Raw genomic sequence first — 21,210 nt, 5'->3', positions numbered from 1 at the left:
TGTGTGTGTCTCCCCGTGTGTGTCTGTGTGTGTCTCCCCGTGTGTGTGTGTGTCTCCCCGTGTGTGTGTGTGTCTGTGTATACAAACTCAGTGTGTGTGTGTATATTCACGGGCGGTCACCGCAATGTTTTGAGTGGAGGGCATTCATCAGAGGCGAGCCAGGCAGGCAGGCAGGAACCCAGAGCGGCGAAGCTCGCTTCACGAGACGCCTCTGACTTGTCGCTCCAACAGCCAGACACTGCTCAGGTAACCACCATCACCATCACCGTCATCACCACCACCAACATCATCATCACCTTGATCATCATCACAATCATCATCATCAGCACCATCATTCTGGTCATCATCATCATCGTCACCATCATCGTCATCATCACCATCATCACCACCAACATCGTCATCATCATCACCACCACCACCACCGACATCATCGTCATCACCACCACCATCGTCATCACCATCATCAACGTCACCACCATCATCGTCATAATCGCCATCACCACCATCATCACCATCATTATCATCGTCATAATCGCCATCACCACCATCATCGTCACCACCATCATCATCATCGTCATAATCGCCACCACCACCATCACCCCCTGCTGCTGCTACTGCCGCTGATTCCAACTTCGCTCCGTCTCCACGAGCGTCGTACCCTCTCTCTTGACGCCCCCCCCACTCCGCCTTCTCCCCAGCCGCGCGTCGCCGTCTCCACGTTCCGAGTTAAGCCGTGGCCCACAGGGCTGGGGAGTGAGAGGGTGGGTGGGTGAGTGGGTGAGTGAGTGGGTGAGTGAGGTGGGGAAGGAGTGAGTGGGTGAGTGAGTGGGTGAGTGAGTGGGTGGGTGAGTGAGTGAGTGGGTGAGGTGGGGAAGGAGTGAGTGGGTGAGTGAGTGGGTGAGTGAGTGGGTGGGTGAGTGAGTGGGTGAGTGAGGTGGGGAAGGAGTGAGTGGGTGAGTGAGTGGGTGAGTGAGTGGGTGGGTGAGTGAGTGAGTGGGTGAGGTGGGGAAGGAGTGAGTGAGTGGGTGAGTGAGTGGGTGAGTGGGTGAGTGGGTGAGTGAGTGGGTGAGTGGGTGGGTGGGTGAGTGAGTGAGTGGGTGAGGTGGGGAAGGAGTGAGTGAGTGGGTGAGTGAGTGAGTGAGTGGGTGAGTGGGTGAGTGAGTGGGTGAGTGGGTGGGTGAGTGAGTGGGTGGGTAAGGTGGGGAAGCAGTGGGTGAGTGGGTGAGTGAGTGAGTGGGTGAGGTGGGGAAGGAGTGAGTGAGTGGGTGAGTGAGTGAGTGGGTGAGTGGGTGAGTGAGTGGGTGAGTGGGTGGGTGAGTGAGTAGGTGGGTAAGGTGGGGAAGCAGTGGGTGAGTGGGTGATTGAGTGAGTGAATGGGTGAGTGGGTGAGTCGGTGAGTGAGTGGGCTAGGTGGGGAAGCAGTGGGTGAGTGGGTGAGGTGTGGAGTGAGTGGGTGAGTGAGTGGGGGGTGCTCGTGAAGTGTGCACGGTGGAGGGGCAGGAGAATGGGGTAAGCAACTGAAGAGGTTTGGACTGGGAGCAGGAGTTGCCGTGGAGGCTAGGAGATGTCAACTACATCGCCTGGTGTACAGGAGGTCGTGGGCTCGATCCCGACTCTGACGCCTGCTGCTGCTGCTGTATATTTGGAGTTTGCATGTCTCTCTCTCATCATCATCACGGTGGCTAGGAGATGTCAACTACCTCGCCTGGTGCACAGGAGGTCGTGGGCTCGATCCCGACCCTGACGCCTGCTGCTGCTGCTGTATATTTGGAGTCTGCGTCTCTCTCTCTCTCCCCGTGGTCGCGTGGATTTTTCCCCGGGTCCTGCCGATGTTTCCCTTCCACATTTAGAATCGACATCGCCACGCGTTTGCAGGACTTCGTCTGCTGCTGTACATTTACTCGCGATGACGATGACAAGAGCTACCGAGCTGAATTAGGCCTTACCTTACTCTTTGGTTCTTTCGGTAAAGTCTCGTATAAAGATAAAGTAATAAATTAAATACTAGCATACGACGTTTCAGAGATACATAGAGCGAGAACAAACATGTGCCTATGTTTGTTCTCTCTCTATGTATCTCTGTGATATCTGTCTCTACTTATATGTCTGTCTATATGTCTCTGGTTCTGTGTTTTATCTCTCTCTCAAATTTAGCATTCTCAGGAAGAACGTAATCAACCAGATAGGGTGTTGACTGTTATGTTATCCGACTCTCTGTTGTATTACATTCCATTTCTAAGTATACTAGATTTGTGTTTCTATTTCATTTATTCCTGATGATGATTGCTTGTGTTGCAATCGAAACGTCGTATGCTATTATTTAATTTATTATTTTCTCTTTATACGTGACTTTACCGAAAGAACCAAAGAGTCATTCCTGCAGTCACGAAAGCTCCAAATTAAGTTTGGGGCCTTACCTTGTCAAATACAACCGCGTTGGTTTTAAGAGTCGAGTGTAATGTTTGTACGGTCTCTGTTCTGGATGACCTCAGTCGCACACTGCTACTGGGCAGTTTGTATTTCTCATTAGCGGATGGTCAGCTTGTCATCCGCATGTGCGATGGGGTGACGGCGGTTTCGGATCGGGACCATGAGCAGCATCGGGCAGCATCGAACCCAGTGGGGGGGGGGGGGGGGGGGGGGGGGGGTCTTCTGCGTTTGCTCTCTCCCAGCAAGGCGGCGTTAGTTTCGCGAGTTCCTCTCAACTCCGAGGCAGTCGCCTGCTGAAGCTCAGCCGCGCGAACGCTTCGGCGATGGCATTGCCCTGGTGCTGGTCGCCTCGTGTCTCTGCGTCTGTCTCTGCTGGGGGCCAGCCAGTGGTGGGGGCAGTGCGGACAGCATCGAAGCGCACTCATGATCGTGCTTTACCCCACGTGTCTGTCATTTAAGCTGAATCGATGCCTTGTAGTAGGCGCGTGCGTGTGTGTGTGTCTGAGCGTCAATTCGATGTTTGAACACCTTAACTTATCTATGCCAAATTTTTTTTTAAAATAACATTTTTTATTAATCGATAGTTTGATACTGGCAACAACAAAGACATTCCCCTACTAATAACTGTGACGTCATCGTGACTGCGGGCTGTTGCCACCGAAGCGAGCTGGGCAACTGGCAACACGGGAATGTCCCTTTGGTCGCTAACCTCAGGGTGCCACTGCGGTGCCCGTCTGTGTCGCCTGCCCTCCTCCACCCTGCACACCACGTGTCCCACCCATCACTACCTCCTCCTCCTGCACACCACGTGTCCCACCCATCACTAACCTGCACACCACATGTCCCACCCATCACTACCTCCTCCTGCCCACCACGTGTCCCACCCATCACTAACCTGCACACCACATGTCCCACCCATCACTACCTCCTCCTGCACAACCACGTGACCCACCCATCACTACCTCCTCCTGCCCACCACGTGTTCCACCCATCACTACCTCCTCCTGCACACCACGTGTCCCACCCATCACTAACCTGCACACCACATGTCCCACCCATCACTACCTCCTCCTCCTGCACACCACGTGTCCCACCCATCACTACCTCCTCCTCCTGCACACCACGTGTCCCACCCATCACTACCACCTCCTCCTGCACACCACGTGTCCCACCCATCACTACCACCTCCTCCTGCACACCACGTGTCCCACCCATCACTACCTCCTCCTTCTGCACACCACGTGTCCCACCCATCACTACCACCTCCTCCTGCACACCACGTGTCCCACCCATCACTACCACCTCCTCCTGCACACCACGTGTCCCACCCATCACTACCTCCTCCTCCTGCACACCACGTGTCCCACCCATCACGACCTCCTCCTGCACACCACGTGTCCCACCCATCACTACCACCTCCTCCTGCACACCACGTGTCCCACCCATCACTAACCTGCACACCACATGTCCCACCCATCACTACCTCCTCCTGCCCACCACGTGTCCCACCCATCACAACCTCCTGCACACCACGTGTCCCACCCATCACTACCTCCTCCTCCTGCACACCACGTGTCCCACCCATCACTACCTCCTCCTCCTGCACACCACGTGTCCCACCCATCACTACCTCCTCCTCCTGCACACCACGTGTCCCACCCATCACTACCTCCTACTCCTGCACATCACGTGTCCCACCCATCACTACCTCCTCCTGCACCCTGCACACCACTTGTCCCACCCATCACTACCTCCTCCTTCTGCACACCACGTGTCCCACCCATCACTACCTCCTACTCCTGCCCACCACGTGACCCACCCATCACTACCACCTCCTCCTGCACACCACGTGTCCCACCCATCACTACCTCCTGCTGCACACCACGTGTCCCACCCATCACTACCTCCTCCAACTGCCAACCGCGCCCTGAGAGGGGAGGGGTTCGGTGTGGGGGGCGTGGCCACCCAGGAGTCACGTGGTGCACGGGAGGCTCCAGCTGATTTGGAGGCATCATTTGGTGGTGCTGCTGCGTTGGTAGTGGTGCAACAACAACCCAGCGTCAACGACAACAACAACAACAACAACAGTGCGCCCTCAAGCGACGTGCCAATTAGAGGCGACGTTTCGGGCAACGCTGCCACGATCTCAAAGAGGCGCGAACCGTCACATCAAACGCAGGAGGAAGCGGGCTCCAAGACAAAGTTATTCAACTCGCGCACAAACAAAACACATTCCCTCCATTCCACGCTCGTCCACAATCGGTTCCGAAATAGCAACTGGCGCGGAGCGGAATTCCCTCGACCGGGATTCTGGGCATCTCCGGTTTCATCCACCAGGCACTCCTCCTCCTCCCAGTCCCTCCTCCTCCTCCTCCCTCAGCATCATCATCATCACCATCGTCAAAGAGAATAAACCATCACCACGCAGACTCCGGTCATCCTCGCAGCGGCGGTGGCAGTAGCGGTGGCTTTGTGGCTGCTGCCATCGAACAACGGGGGTGGTCACCGCGTCATCGCACGGCGCTTGCAGATGCGGTCCTGCGGCCGTCTGGAACGTTCTTCCTTTCGATAGGAGGCAGCCACTGGAGCTGGGCACTTTTAAATCATCATCGTCATCTTCATCTACATTCACAACATAATAATAAAAATAAAACATAATAAAACAATTCTAGTGAGAATTGTTTTATTATGTTTTATTTTTATTATTTTATTACTTCCCTTCTACGTGACTTTACCGAAAGAACCAAGAAGATGAATCCCTGCAGTCACGAAAGCTTTACATCGAAATTCACAACATAATTTATATCGAACTGCTATTTCTTCTTGTTATTGTTGTTGCTGTTGTGTTTGTTGTGTTGGGGCCACCACCAGATCGATAGCCGCGACTCCCCAAGTGATAATAACGTGTTACTACGTCACTGATGATGTAGTTACTACGTCACTGATGATGTAGTTACTACGTCACTGATGATGTAGTTACTACGTCACTGATAATGTAGTTACTACACCACTGATAATGTAGTTACTACACCACTGATAATGTAGTCACTACACCACTGATAATGTAGTCACTACGCCACTGATGATGTAGTTACTACACCACTGATAATGTAGTTACTACACCACTGATGATGTAGTTACTACACCACTGATGATGTAGTTACTACACCACTGATAATGTAGTTACTACACCACTGATAATGTAGTTACTACGTCACTGATAATGTAGTTACTACGCCACTGATGATGTAGTTACTACACCACTGATAATGTAGTTACTACACCACTGATAATGTAGTTACTACACCACTGATGATGTAGTTACTACGTCACTGATGATGTAGTTACTACGCCACTGATGACGTAGTTAATACGTCACTGATGATGTAGTTACTACACCACTGATAATGTAGTTACTACACCACTGATGATGTAGTCACTACGTCACTGATAATGTAGTTACTACGTCACTGATAATGTAGTTACTACGTCACTGATGATGTAGTTACTACGTCACTGATGATGTAGTTACTACGCCACTGATGATGTAGTCACTACGCCACTGATAATGTAGTTACTACGTCACTGATAATGTAGTTACTACGCCACTGATGATGTAGTTACTACGTCACTGATGATGTAGTCACTATACCACTGATGACGTAGTTACTACGTCACTGATGATGTAGTTACTACGCCACTGATAATGTAGTCACTACGCCACTGATGATGTAGTTACTACGTCACTGATGATGTAGTCACTACGCCACTGATGATGTAGTTACTACGTCACTGATGATGTAGTTACTACGTCACTGATAATGTAGTCACTACACCACTGATGACGTAGTTACTACGTCACTGATGATGTAGTTACTACGCCACTGGGTTATCCGAATCCCTGTTGGTCACAGGTGAGACACTGCACCGCAGGTTTCACCGGTCCCACGAGGCTTTTACCGACGACTCGACTCAAGGCCCCAGACGCGTCACGGTGGCTAGGAGACGTTAACTACCTCGCCTGGTGCACAGGAGGTCGTGGGTTCGATCCCGACCCTGACACCTGCTGCTGCTGCTGTATATTTGGAGTCTACGTTTCTCTCTTTGTCTCTCTCTCTGTCTCTCTCTCTGTCTCTGACGATCGCTTTTGTGTTGTGATCGAAACAACGTAGTTTTTTTTAATTTTCTTTGAACCTATCTATGTGACTTGAGAGTATGAATTCCTGCAGTCACGAAAGCTTGAAGTCGAGATAACCCCCCCCCCCCAGTCACAGAGACACAGACAGTTAGAGAGAGACAGACAGACAGAGACACAGCGAGACAGAGACAGTCAGAGAGAGAGAGACAGAGAGACACAGAGAGAGAGAGACAGACAGAGACACAGCGAGACAGAGACAGTCAGAGAGAGAGAGAGAGACAGAGAGACACAGAGAGAGACAGAGACACAGCGAGACAGAGACAGTCAGAGAGAGAGAGAGACAGACAGAGACACAGCGATACAGAGACAGTCAGAGAGAGATAGAGAGACAGAGAGACAGAGACACAGAGAGACAGAGACCACAGAGAGACACAGAGACACAGAGAGACAGAGAGAGACAGAGGGACAGAGAGAGACAGAGACAGTCAGAGAGAGACACGGAGACACAGAGAGAGACACAGAGAGACAGAGAGAGAGACACACAGAGACAGTGAGACACACAGAGAGACACAGAGAGAAAGAGAGAGACAGAGAGAGAGAGAGACAGAGAGACCCAGAGAGACAGAGAGACAGTGAGACACACAGAGAGACACAGAGACAGAGAGACAGTGAGACACACAGAGAGACGGAGACACAGAGAGACAGAGAGACACAGAGACACAGAGAGACACAGAGACACAGAGAGAGAGACACAGAGAGACACAGAGAGAGAGACACACAGAGACACAGAGAGAGACACACAGAGAGAGACACACAGAGACACAGAGAGAGACACAGAGACAGACACAGAGAGAGACAGAGAGAGACACAGAGACAGACACAGAGAGAGACACACAGAGACACACAGAGACACGGAGAGAGAGAGAGACACACAGAGACACAGAGAGACACACAGAGACACAGAGAGACACACAGAGACACAGAGAGACGCACAGAGACACAGAGAGAGACACAGAGAGACAGCTGTCAGCTGTCACCATGGGCACCCCCTTCGCCCCCCCCCCCCCCATGAACTCCGCGCCTCCACCCCGACTCTGTCATTCCGCTGACCTTTCGGCGGATGCCACCGCCACCACCAGCACCAGCACCGGTGCGGTGCCAGTAGACATCGCCGCCGGGGAGACAAAGGCGGCCGGGGGTGGTTGCCGGCCACCCACCCCCCCTCCCACACCCCCCACACCCCCCCCCCCGCCCCTCCGCGTGCCGTCCCGCACTTCGCCGGTGCTACTCGCTCGCAGCACTTGCCCCTATCGGCCCGTCAAGGTCCGCGCGGGGGATCTTTGTCTTTGTAGCGGTGCGCGCGCTCCCCGCTTGTTGTGGCGCGCCGCGTGGTGGTGAGGCCACGTGGTGGTGAGGTCACGTGGTGGTGAGGCCACGTGGTGGTGAGGCCACGTGGTTGCCGTGGTGGTGAGGCCACGTGGTGGCCGTGGTGGTGAGGCCACGTGGTGGCCGTGGTGGCCGTGGTGGTGGCAGGGCCCGGGGTGGCAGAGCCGTGGTGGTGGCCGGGCCACGTGGTGGCCGTGGTGGTCGTGGTGGTGGCCGGGCCACGTGGTGGCCGGGCCGTGGTGGCCGTGGTCGTTGTGGTGAGGCCACGTGGTGGCCGGGCATTGGTGGCCGGGCCCGGGGTGGCCGTGGTCGTGGCAGGGCCGTGGTGGTCGTGTTGGCCGGCCCGGGGTGGCCGGGCCCGGGACAGGTGCAGCCGTGGCTCAGGGAGGCTGCGGTGCCAGGGATTGACGCGTGGACACAGCTGGCACGCCCTCCCTGTGTATTTGTGTCCCTGCGTGAGCGCGTGCGTATGTGCGTGTGCACGTGTACACGTATACACACACGTGTGCACGTGTACACGTATACACACACGTGTACACGTGGGTGTGCACGTGTAAACATCGCCACTGGGGAGACAAAGGCGACCGGGCGTGGTGTTGGCCACCCACCCACCCCCTCGTGTGCCGTGCCGCCCTTCAAAAGTGCTACTCGCCAACAGCACTTGCCCCAACGGTCTGTTGAAGGCTACACGGGGGATCTTTGTCTTTGTGCGGGCGATGTCAGTGTGGTGAGCGGTGGCGCAACGGTTAGCGCGCTGTGCTACGAACTCGGCTGAGACCCGAGGTCGATTTCCGCTCAAAACAAAAAAAATGTCACGCACCGACGCGAGGTGAAATGTGCGCTGCCACGCAGCTTCCCTCGGAGCAACGTGGGCACCCACTCACACGCACCCACACCCACACACCCACACACACCCACACCCACGCACCCACCCCACCCACACACACACCCACACACACACCCACCCACACACACCCACACACACACACCCACCCACACACAACCACACACCCACAAACACGCTCCCACACACCCACCCACCCGACCCACCCCACCCACCCACACACATCCACACACACCCACCCCACCCACTCACACGCACCCACAACCACACACCCACACACACACCCACCCACACGCACACACCCACGCACCCACCCCACCCACCCCACCCACTCACACGCACACACCCACGCACCCACCCACACACCCACACACACACCCACCCACACGCACACACCCACGCACCCACCCCACCCACCCCACCCACACGCACACACCCACGCACCCACCCACACACCCACACACACACCCACCCACACGTACACACCCACGCATCCACCCCACCCACCCACAAACACACACACCCACACGCTCGCGCGTCATTCTTCTAATCCTGAAGAACGGCAACACGTGGCTGTGTCGCCACGGACACCCCCACCCCCCCACCACCCCCACCCCCCCACCCCCCCCACCACCCCCACCCCCCCCACCCCCCCCCACCCCACCCCCCCCACCCCCCCACCACCCCCACCCCCCCCACCCCCCCACCACCCCCCACCACCCCACCACCCTCAAGCCACGCAGCGTCACAGCTTTCTCCTCTGCACCCGCGCACGGCGACAGCGGCCACGCGGTGGCCCCGAGGAGGCCCCAAGGCCACGCGGTGGCCTCGGGGCCACGCGGCCACACGATGGCCACGCGGTGGCCCCGAGGCCACGCGGTGGCCCCCGAGGCCACGCGGTGACCCCGAGGCCACGCGGTGGCCCCGAGGCCACGCGGCCACACGATGGCCACGCGGTGGCCCCGAGGAGGCCCTCGTCCGACTCCTCCCGGGGCCCACGCCGCTGCCGCCAGCGGCTGCTCCGCTTTGCGTGAAGGCCGCAACGCGGGTGGCCACGCCTTGCCACGGCCGCCTTTGTCTCCCCGGTGGCGATGTTTACCGCGGTATTCATTTGAGGCTGAGTCGACCTAGGGGAGGCCCAGGACCGGTTTAGATAATCGTCACCGATGTTGGCCGTGAGCGGGAATCGAACTTCTGTTTTGCTAGGTACGCAGTGCGGTGCGCTAACCACTGCGCCACCGCTCCATGATGATGATCATCATACGACCCCCATACTACACCCATACAACACTCGCTACTGCTGATGATGATGCTGATGATATTATAATGCAACAACAATAACAACAAGACGAAGACGACTTTGATATTGCACCCACATTGTACGAATACGTCTCGGAAGGCGAAGTTGTTGTTGTTGTTTATCCTGGGGGAGACCCTGATGTCAGCTGTCTCTGTGCGGCAAAAGCGGGCATCAGTCAGCCAGTCGGCGGGTGATCCCTTGCTGCTGCTGCTGCTGCTGCTGATGCGATCCCAGTTGAGGACTGGGGAGCCCGGCCGGACCGAGTTCCAACAGCGGTAGCGATTATCTGAACCGCCCCTGGACCTCCCCTAGGTCGACTCAGCCTCAAATGAGTACCTGGCGCCGTGCCGGCCTTCACAGGTGCCGCTCGCTAGAATCGTTTGCCCCAACAGTCTGTTCAGGCTACACGGGGGATCTTTGCCTTTGATCCCAACTGAGTAATTTGACGACGATGGTTGAGATGATGATGATGATGCTCCAACTGTTGCTGATGATGACGACGCTTCCATTTCTGACGATGATGATGATGACGACGAGACGCTGCGTGGGGTAGAGGAGAGGAGGGGCATGAGGCGTGGAGAGGACAGAGAGAGAGAACCTGTCAAGGGTGGAGTGATGGGTGGCGAGTGTGTGTGTGTGTCTGTGTGTCTGTGTGTGGTGTGTGTATCTGTGTAGTGTGTGTGTGGCGTGTGTGTGTGTCCGTGTGGTGTGTGTGTGTGTGTGGTGTGTGTCTGTGTGTGTGTCTGTGTGTGTGTGGTGTCTGTGTGTCTGTGTGTGGTGTGTGTATCTGTGTAGTGTGTGTGTGGCGTGTGTGTGTGTCCGTGTGGTGTGTGTGTGTGTGGTGTGTGTCTGTGTGTGTGTCTGTGTGTGTGTGGTATGTGTGTCTGTGGTGTGTGTGTCTGTGTGGTGTGTGTGTGTCTGTGTGGTGTGTGTGTGTCTGTGTGGTGTGTGTGTGTCTGTGTGGTGTGGCGTGTGTGTGTGTGTCTGTGTGGCGTGTGTTTGTCGGAGGTTCGGAGAGCCGTGAGGCGCTGCTAAGATGGTTGGTGGTCGCGGATTGCTGAGGAGATGGAGCCTGCCTCAATGGGCCGTGGTAACCCGCAGCGCCACTCCTATTGCCATCATTAGGGGAGATCCCTCAGCCTGGAAAACATCGTGGGACAAAGTGGGGATGATCCTGCTGAGGCTGCGGTGCCTCAAATATTGGAGGAGAAAGTCACCCCCTGTGAGTGGCTGGTTGAGGTGCCATCTGTTGAGGAAGTACTGAAGGTGATCCAGAGCCTGAGACCAGGAAAGGCACCGGGCAAAGATGATCTCCCAAGCGAAATGCTAAGGGAGGGTGGCGTTTGTGTACAGACTGCCCTACCTGATATCATAACAACAGTCTGGACCACTTGATGGGTTCCGCAGGTTGTGGAAGGATGCCCTGGTGGTCCCCCTCTTTAAGAAGGGGAACCGCACAGACTGTAACAACTACAGGGGCATCTCACTCCTCAGTGTGCCGGGAAAGGTCCTGGCAAGGATTATTCAACATCGCCTTGCCAGGCACGCTAAGGAGAGGCTTGCAGAGCCCCAATGCGGTTTCAGGAAAGGGCGGTCCTGCACAGATGCCATATTTTCTGTCCGTCTGCTACAGCAAAGGTGTAGGGAATTCCAACAAGGCTTATACCTCTGCGTTATTGACCTGGTCAAGGCCTATAATACCATCAGTAGGCCTGGGCTCTGGGTTGTTTTTCGTGCTTTCGGAGTCCCTGACCCTCTGCTCACGATCATTAAGGACCTTCATGATGGTGAGCGGGCCCGGATAAAACTACGTGGCCGGGAGTCGGAGCCTTTCCCTGTTCACTTTGGGGTGCGACAGGGATGTCCTCTGGCTCTCATATTAGTTAACATCTATTTCGACCACGTAGTTCGTGAAGCCTTCAATAGCTGTACCGGAGGAATTTCCATCTGGTACAGATGCAATGGGAGGCTGATCGATGCCCGTGTGCAGTCAAGGGATGGCTCCATATTGCTCAACCACGTTATGTATGCCGATGATCTGGTAATTGCTGCTCACTCAGAGGAGGAATTGGAGGCGCTGCTGCTGAACCTGGAGCTTACCACTAAGAGGTGGGGACTTACAATCAGCCCCATCAAAACTAATTTGTACTATCGGACACTCCACCCCCAGAACTCCCAATTGGTGATAGGGCAGTTGTGGAGAGATTGGAGAGTTTCCCATACCTGGGCAATGTGCTCATGACCGGCTCCGGTTTAACAGCAGAGGTCTCACTCCGAATCAGTCGAGTGGCAATATCTTTTCATCGGTTGCATAACGCCTTGTGGAAGCAACCTGGTCTGTCGCTCCGCACAAAGCTTCAGGTCTTCTCGGCCAGTCATTCGCTCCCTTCTCTATGCTTGCGAAACGTGGACCCCCCAAAAGGAACATCTTCGCCGGTTATAAACATTTAGGCTGGCCTGCCTACGATCCATCTTGGGTTTAACCAGGCTGGATTGTGTGAGGAGCTCACATATCCTTGAAAGATCTGGACAAAGTCTTGCCGATGACTGGTACCAGCGGTGTCAAGATCGGCCTCTGTGGAGGAGGCTCGTGAAGGACGCTACTGGGCAGTTGGAGGCAGTCGCCCTCCAACAACAACAGAGGGCGGAGGAGCGACGCTCACAACAACAAGTGGAGCGCCAGGTGGCTAAAGCACAGCAAGTTGGCACAGTAGGGGGCACAGGTGGTGCATCAGCCACTCATCTCAGTCAGTCGACCCGTGGCACCTGCTGGGTCTGCCCCGTGACCTCCTGCCAGCGGGCGTTCGACACTTCACGTGGCCTCAACGTGCACATAGCCTGGCACAAGCGTCGGGGTGACGTCGCCCCCACTTAGTGACGAATGGCGGTTGTTGTTGTTGTTGGGGAGCGGTAGTGTAGCGGTTAGCGCTACGCACCCAGCGACCAACGTTCGATTCCCGCTCACGGCCACCACCGGTGACGATTACCTTAACCGGTCCTGGGCCTCCTCTAGGTCGACTCAGCCTCATATTAGTACTTGGTGTGATGTGTAGTAAACATTGCCACTGGGGAGACAAAGGCAACCGGGCGTAGTGCTGGCCACCCACCCCCTCGTGTGCCGTGCCGCCCTTTAAAAGTGCTACTCGCTCACAGCACTTGCCCCTACAGTCTGTTGAAGGCTACACGGGGAATCTTTGTCTTTGTGCAGGCGTTGTCAGTGTGGTGAGCGGTGGCGCAACGGTTAGCGCGCTGTGCTACGATTCCTGCTCTCGAACCAACACCACCAGTGGACGGTTATCTTAACCAGTCCTGGGCCACCCCTAGGTCGACTCAGCCTTAATTAGTTACCTGTTGCGGTGTTTAGTAAACATCGCCACTGGGGAGACAAAGGCGGCCGGGAGTGGTGCTGGGCACCCACCTCCTCGTGTGCCGTGCCGGCCTTCATAGGTGCTCACAAACAGCACTTGCCCCAACAGTCTGTGGAGGCTATACGGGGGATCTTTGTCTTTGCGAGTGTGGAGGTGTAGGGGCAGTGTGTGTGTGGGGTAGTGTGTGTGTGTGTGGTAGGGTAGTGTGTTTGTGTGTGGTAGGGGTAGTGTGTGTGTGTGTGTGGGGTAGTGTGTGTGTGTGGTAGGGGTTGTGTGTGTGTGGGGGGGGGTAGTGTGTGTGGTAGGGGATGTGTGTGTGGGGGGGTAGGGGCAGTGTGAGTGTGTGTGGGCTGTGTGTGGGGGGGGTAGGAGCTGTGTGTGTGTGGGGGGTAGGGGTAGTGTGTGTGTGTGGGGGCTGTGTGTGTGTGTGGTAGGAGCTGTGTGTGTGTGCTGTGTGGGGTAGTGTGTGTGTGGTTGTGTGTGTGTGGCAGGGGCTGTGTGTGTGTGTTAGGGGTAGGAGCTGTGTGTGTGCTGTGTGTGTGTAGCTGTAGGGGAGGGCTGTGTGTGTGCTGTGTGTGTGCTGTGTGTGTGTGTGCTGTGTGTGTAGCTGTAGGGGAGGGCTGTGTGTGTGTGTGTAGCTGTAGGGGAGGGCTGTGTGTGTGTGCTGTCTGTGTGTGTAGCTGTAGGGGAGGGCTGTGTGTGTGTGTGTAGCTGTAGGGGAGGGATGTGTGTGTGTGTAGCTGTGTGTGTGTGCTGTGTGTGTGTGCTGTGTGTGTGTGTAGCTGTAGGGGAGGGCTGTGTGTGTGTGCTGTGTGTGTGTAGCTGTAGGGGAGGGCTGTGTGTGTGCTGTGTGTGTGTGCTGTGTGTGCTGTGTGTGTGTGTAGCTGTAGGGGAGGGCTGTGTGTGTGTAGCTGTGTGTGTGTGTGTGGTAGGAGCTGTGTGTGTGTGCTGTGTATGTGTGTGTTGTGTGTAGCTGTAGGGGAGGGCTGTGTGTGTATATGTGTGTGTGTGTAGCTGTAGGGGAGGGCTGTGTGTGTGTGTAGCTGTAGGGGAGGGCTGTGTGTGTGTGTGTGGTAGGGGTAGGAGCTGTGTGTGTGTGCTGTGTGTGTGTAGCTGTAGGGGAGGGCTGTGTGTGTGTGTGGGGGGGGGGGTAGGAGCTGTGTGTGTGTGCTGTGTGTGTGTAGCTGTAGGGGAGGGCTGCTGACAGGGTGTCGCACGAGCGGGGCGCTCCCAGACGAAGCTGCTTCTCTGCACGCAGCTCGCGCAGAGCGAGCGAGTCACCTGTGCCTCTGCCTGCCGCTCGACTCGGTCGCTACTCAAAGTGTCAGAGAGAGGAGAGAGAGAGATTAGAGAGAGAGGAGAGAGAGATTAGAGAGAGGAGAGAGAGGGTGGAGAGAGAGTGGAGAGATTAGAGAGAGAGTAGAGGAACGCCCCCGGTCAGTAGCTTGAGAGGCACACACGAGTTGCGCGCAGTGTCTGTGTTGTGCGTGCGCGTGTCTCTATCTCGAAGCGCGTGTCTCTCTCTCTCTGGCTGAAGCGAGCCCTTCGTACCGACCGCCAGTCCTGTCTCTGACTTGCGGCTCCTGCATATCGAAGTATGACGCTGCTGGGACATGAGCAGTCCATCCTCATACGGAACAAGTTCAGATCAGGTAAAGAGTTTTCGATTTATCACGCACGCGCGCACACTTGCACACACACACGTGCACACACGTGCACACACACGTGCACACACACGTGCACACACTTGCACACACACAAACACACGTACACACACACGTGCACACACACACGCACACACGCGCACACACGGGCACACGCACACGTGCACACGCGCGTACTTGCACACACTTGCACACACACGTGCACACACACACGTGCACACACACACACATGCACACACACACGTGAACACGCACACGTACACACACGGGCACTCACGTACAAAAAAACAAAGACAAAGATCCCCCGTATAGCCTGTAACAGACTGTTGGGGCAAGTGCTGTTAGCGAGTAGCAGCACCTATGAAGGCCGGCACGGCGCACGAGGGAGTGGGTGGCAGAACACTACGGCCCGGCCGCCTTTGTCTCCCCGGTGACGATGTTAACCACACTCCGCACCAGCTACTCATTTTGAGGCTGAGTCGACCTAGGGGAGGAGGCCCAGGACCGGTTCAGATAGAATCGTCGCTGGTGTTGGCCTTGAGCGAGAATCGATCCCGGGTCGCGCTAACCGCTACACTACCGCTCCCCACACACACACACGCGTGCACGAGTGTGTGTGTGTGTGCATTAGGTCGACTCAGCCTCAAATGAGTATCTGGAGCGGTGTGTAGTAACCATCGCCGCTAGGGAGACAAAGGCGGCCGGGCGTGGTGTTGGCCACCCACCCCCTCGTGTGCCGTGCCGGCCTTCATAGGTGCTACTCGCTAATTGCCCCTACAGTCTGATAAGGCTACACGGGGACATCTTTGTCTTTGTACATCAGTGCCGGATTATCCTAGTAGCAATGTAGCAGCTACATATGTAGTAGTTACTATACGTGTAGCAAGCTACATATGTAGCTACTACTTGTGTAAAAGCATCATCATCATATGTAGTAGCTACACGTGTAGTAGCTACACGTGTAGTAGCTACACGTGTAGTAGCAGCTACATATGTAGTAGTTACTACATGTGTAGTAGCTACATATGTAGCAGCTACATGTGTAGTAGCTGCACGTGTAGTAGCTACTACATATGTAGTAGTAGTTACATATGTAGTAGCTACACGTGTAGTAGTAGCTACGGGCCCCACACTTTCAAGGGCACCGCGCTAAATGCTTTCAAGCTATCAACTCCGGTTCAGTGATTCTGTACTTGCTCTATTACTGTAGTACTATACCGCCTTCGACTTTTACGAACGACCGGGTGTTTAAGGTTAGCGATTTGCGTATTATCTGGCTGTGTAGTAAATGAAAAAATACATTTACTTCACTATGCAAGTTAAACATTGGTGCGCTTGAATATTTAGGTGTTTATTTATTTATTAAGTGCCCCTTTATAACATCACATGCCCACCGCTGGATCGTGGGAGCTGGGGGGGGGGGGGTCTTTGACCATACTTCACCACTGTGGTCAGCGCGTGGATGATGAAGGTCGAGGACTCCGTACGGGCGCGGGAGCATACAAGTGTTGTACAACAATGGGCTGCCTTCTGCCGGTAGCAGCCTTATAGCGCCTGTTACTCTCGTCATCAGCAGCAGTAGCATCATCATCATCAGCAGCAGCATCATCATCAGCATCATCATCAGCATCATCAGCAGCAGCATCATCATCAGCATCATCATCAGCATCATCATCAGCAGCAGCAGAATCATCATCAGCAGTAGCATCAGCAGCAGCATCATCAGCTGCAGCGGCATCATCATCCGCAGCATCATTCGCATCATCATCAGCAGCAGCATCATCAGCAGTAGCATCATCATCAGCAGTAGCATCATCATCAGCAGCAGCATCGCCAGCAGCATCAGCAGCATTATCATCATCATCATCATAATCAGCAGCAGCATCATCAGCAGCAGCATCATCATCAGCAGTATCATCATCATCCGCAGCATCGCTCGTCACAGCTGACCGTAGTATCGCGAGAGTTAAGGCCCCAGATGGAGGGAGGCCTTCATCCAGCAGTGAGTAGACCATGGCTGCTGCTGCTGCTGATGATGCTGCTGATGATGATGTTGATGATGTTGATGATGATGTTGATGATGATGTTGATGATGATTATCGTGGTAAATTGTGCCCGAACGGAGTGAACCACGTTGTAGCAATCACGCTTTGTAGTGCGATCGTGTTGTAGTGATAACGCGTTGTAGGAGCGATCGCATTGTAGAGTGAACGCTGCAGTACGTTAAGCGAGGACTTGCCGTGTATATCTGAGGGTGGGGTGTTGCTGCTGCTGCTAAGTGGGGCAGTGGTGGACAAGGCTGAGCGGTGGTGACTATGCAAGAGAGAGAGAGAGACAGAGACACAGACAGAGAGACAGAAACACAGAGACACAGGCAGAGACACAGACAGAGAGACAAACACACAGAGACAGAACAGAGAAACAGAGACACAGACAGACAGAGACACAGACAGAGAAACAGAGAGAGAAACAAAGAGAGATGATTGTTATCAATGCGTCTATTGTTATCAAGGCGTCTATTGTTATCAAGGCGTCTATTGTTATCAAGGCATTGTGTTCGTGTGCATTGTCCTTGTGCTGTTCGCCTGTTGGCGTCGTTCTCCGGGCTGACACCGGTGGTGAGACGAGAGGGAGGCTGTAGCTCTGGTGTCGACTAATCAGTCGCAAAGACGACGCCAACATGAATGAGAGAGCGTGCGGTTGATGCACACTCGGTGCTTAGCAAAGGCGACACATCGTGTGTGTGTGTGGACATGTGAACACCGCCTGGCGTATTGCGAGTAGAGGGGCACCCACCGACCGCTTCTCTTGCTGAGGAGTCAACACACTGCGAGACACTCGAGATAGGCATGGGTGGCTACGTACGGTGCGAAAGAAGTTCAACTACTAAACACTACACTACTGTACACTACACTATACACTACACTACTATACACTACACTACTATACACTACACTACTATACACAACACTACTATACACTACACTATACTACTATACACTACACTACACACTACACTACACTACTGTACACTACACTACTATACACTACACTATACACTACACTATACACTACACTACTATACACTACACTATACACTACACTACTATACACTACACTAGAGTATACACTACACTACTATACACAACACTACTATACACTACACTACTATACACTACACTACTATACACTACACTACTATACACTACTATACACTACACTACTATACACTACACTAGAGTATACACTACACTACTATACACAACACTACTATACACAACACTACTATACACTACACTACTATACACTACACTACTATACACTACACTATACACTACACTACTATACACTACACTACAGTATACACTACACTACTATACACTCGACTATACAGCTACTATACACTACACTACTGAACTCTCGACTATACACTACTATACACCACACTACTATACACTACACTACTATACACCACACTACTATACACTACACTACTATACACTACACTACTATAAACTACACTACTATACACTACTAAACACTACACTACTGAACACTCGACTATACACTACTATACACCACACTACTATACACTACACTACTATACACTACACTACTATACACTACACTACAGTATACACTACACTACTATACACTCGACTATACAGCTACTATACACAACACTACTGAACTCTCGACTATACACTACTATACACCACACTACTATACACTACACTACTATACACAACACTACTATACACCACACTACTATACACTACACTACTATACACTACACTACTATACACTACACTACTATACACTACACTATACACTACACTACTATACACTACACTACAGTATACACTACACTACTATACACTCGACTATACAGCTACTATACACCACACTACACTACTATACACTACACTGCTATACACTACACTACAGTATACACTACACTACTATACACTCGACTATACAGCTACTATACACCACACTACACTACTATACACTACACTGCTATACACTACACTACAGTATACACTACACTACTATACACTCGACTATACAGCTACTATACACAACACTACACTACTATACACTACACTGCTATACACTACACTACAGTATACACTACACTACTATACACTCAGATTAGCTGAGCGAAAGAAGTTCACCACACACACACTACACACATCACACACACACACCACACAGACACACACACCACACACACACTACACACACCACACACACACCACACACACACCACACAGACACACACACCACACACACACTACACACACCACACACACACCACACACACCACACACACACACACACCACACACACCACACACACACCGCACACACCACACAGACATGCACACACCACACACACACTCCACACACACCACACACACCACACACACCACACACACACCACACAGACATACACACCACACACACACTACACACACCACACACACACACATCACACACACACCACACACACCACACACACCACACACACACACACACCACACACACCACACACACACCACACACACACCACACAGACACACACACCACACACACCACAAACACACACCACACACACCACACACACACCACACACACCACACACACAACAACAACCATTCACCACTAAGTGGCGGTGACGTCACCGCGGCGGCTGTGCCAGGCCATGTGCACTTGAGGCTATCACGTGAAGTGTTGAACGCCCGCTGGCAGGAGGTCACGGGGCAGAGCCAACAGGTGCCACGGGTCGACTGACATGTACACACACACACATAGACACATACACTCATACACACACACACACTCATACACACACTCACACACACTCATACACACATTGACACATACACTCATACACACACAAACACTCATACACACACACATAGACACATACACACACATACACATAGACACATACACTCATGCACACACACATACACCAGGCCAAGTGCACCTTGAGGCCACGTGAAGTGTCGAACGCCCGCTGGCAGGAGGTCACGGGGCAGACCCAGGTGCCACGGGTCGACTGACCGAGATGACCGAGATGACTGGCTGATGCACCACCTGTGCCCCCTACTGTACCAACTTGCTGTGCTTTAGCCACCCGGCGCTCCGCTCGTTGTTGTGAGCGTCGCTCCTCCGCCCTCCGTTGTTGTTGGAGGGCGACTGCCTCCAACTGCCCAGTAGCGTCCTTCACGAGCCTCCTCCACTGAGGCCGATCTTGACACCGCTGGTACCAGTCATCGGCAAGTCCACTCAGCTCCACGTCCTCCTGTACCACATCACTCCATCTCTTCTCTAGCCCGTGCCGCGCCCGTTTAGCCCCCTCGATCCGGCCGAACAAAAGCTGTTTAGGCATGCGGGCTACATGACCCAGCCAACGCAGCCTTGCCTGCCGCAGGAGCTCACTGATGGGACTTTGCCCAGATCTTTCACATAGACACACACACATAGACACATGCACTCATACACACACACATACACACATACACACACATACACATACACACACATACACACACATACACACACTCATACACACACATACACACACCCATACACACACATACACACACATACACACACATACACACACACATACACACACATACACACACATACACACACACATACACACACATACACACACACACATACACACACACATACACACACACACATACACACCCATACACACACATACACACACATACACACACATACACACACATACACACACATACACACACACACCCGTGGATCTATCTCAAAGTAGTCGCGACTCAAAGGCAGTCACCGCCACTCGAGTAGCAAGGAGCGAGCGGCGTGCCGTGGGTCAGAACCCATCACGGACAGAAGGCAGTGACCTCCTCCACCTCCTCCACCTCCTCCACCACCTCCCCAACCTCCTCACCCTCCTCCACCACCTCCACCACCTCCTCCACCACCTCCCACCTCCTCAACATCCTCCACCTCCTCCACCTCCTCCTCCACTTCCTCACCTCCTCCACCACCTCCACCACCCCTCCTCCACCTCCT

General features: G+C 53.7%; 1 protein-coding gene across 1 annotated transcript in view; it reads right to left on the bottom strand.

Moving 5' to 3' along the window:
* The window catches only part of LOC133358797 (uncharacterized), a 59,817-nt gene extending 44,762 nt beyond the window's left edge, over positions 1-15,055 (bottom strand). Inside the window, exons 1-2 of the mRNA XM_061577245.1 lie at positions 15,022-15,055; positions 9,548-9,822 (exon numbers count right to left, since the gene is read on the bottom strand). Coding sequence (XP_061433229.1) covers positions 9,548-9,822; positions 15,022-15,055 — 309 coding nt within the window. The remainder of the gene's footprint in view (positions 1-9,547; positions 9,823-15,021) is intronic.
* Between the last annotated feature and the right edge of the window lie 6,155 nt (positions 15,056-21,210).

The sequence above is a fragment of the Lethenteron reissneri genome, chromosome 63 (assembly GCF_015708825.2).
Source record: "Lethenteron reissneri isolate LAM-NWPU_2019-01 chromosome 63, ASM1570882v1, whole genome shotgun sequence".
NCBI classification, from domain to species: domain Eukaryota; kingdom Metazoa; phylum Chordata; class Hyperoartia; order Petromyzontiformes; family Petromyzontidae; genus Lethenteron; species Lethenteron reissneri.
This window is presented reverse-complemented; position numbering and strand designations above follow the sequence as displayed.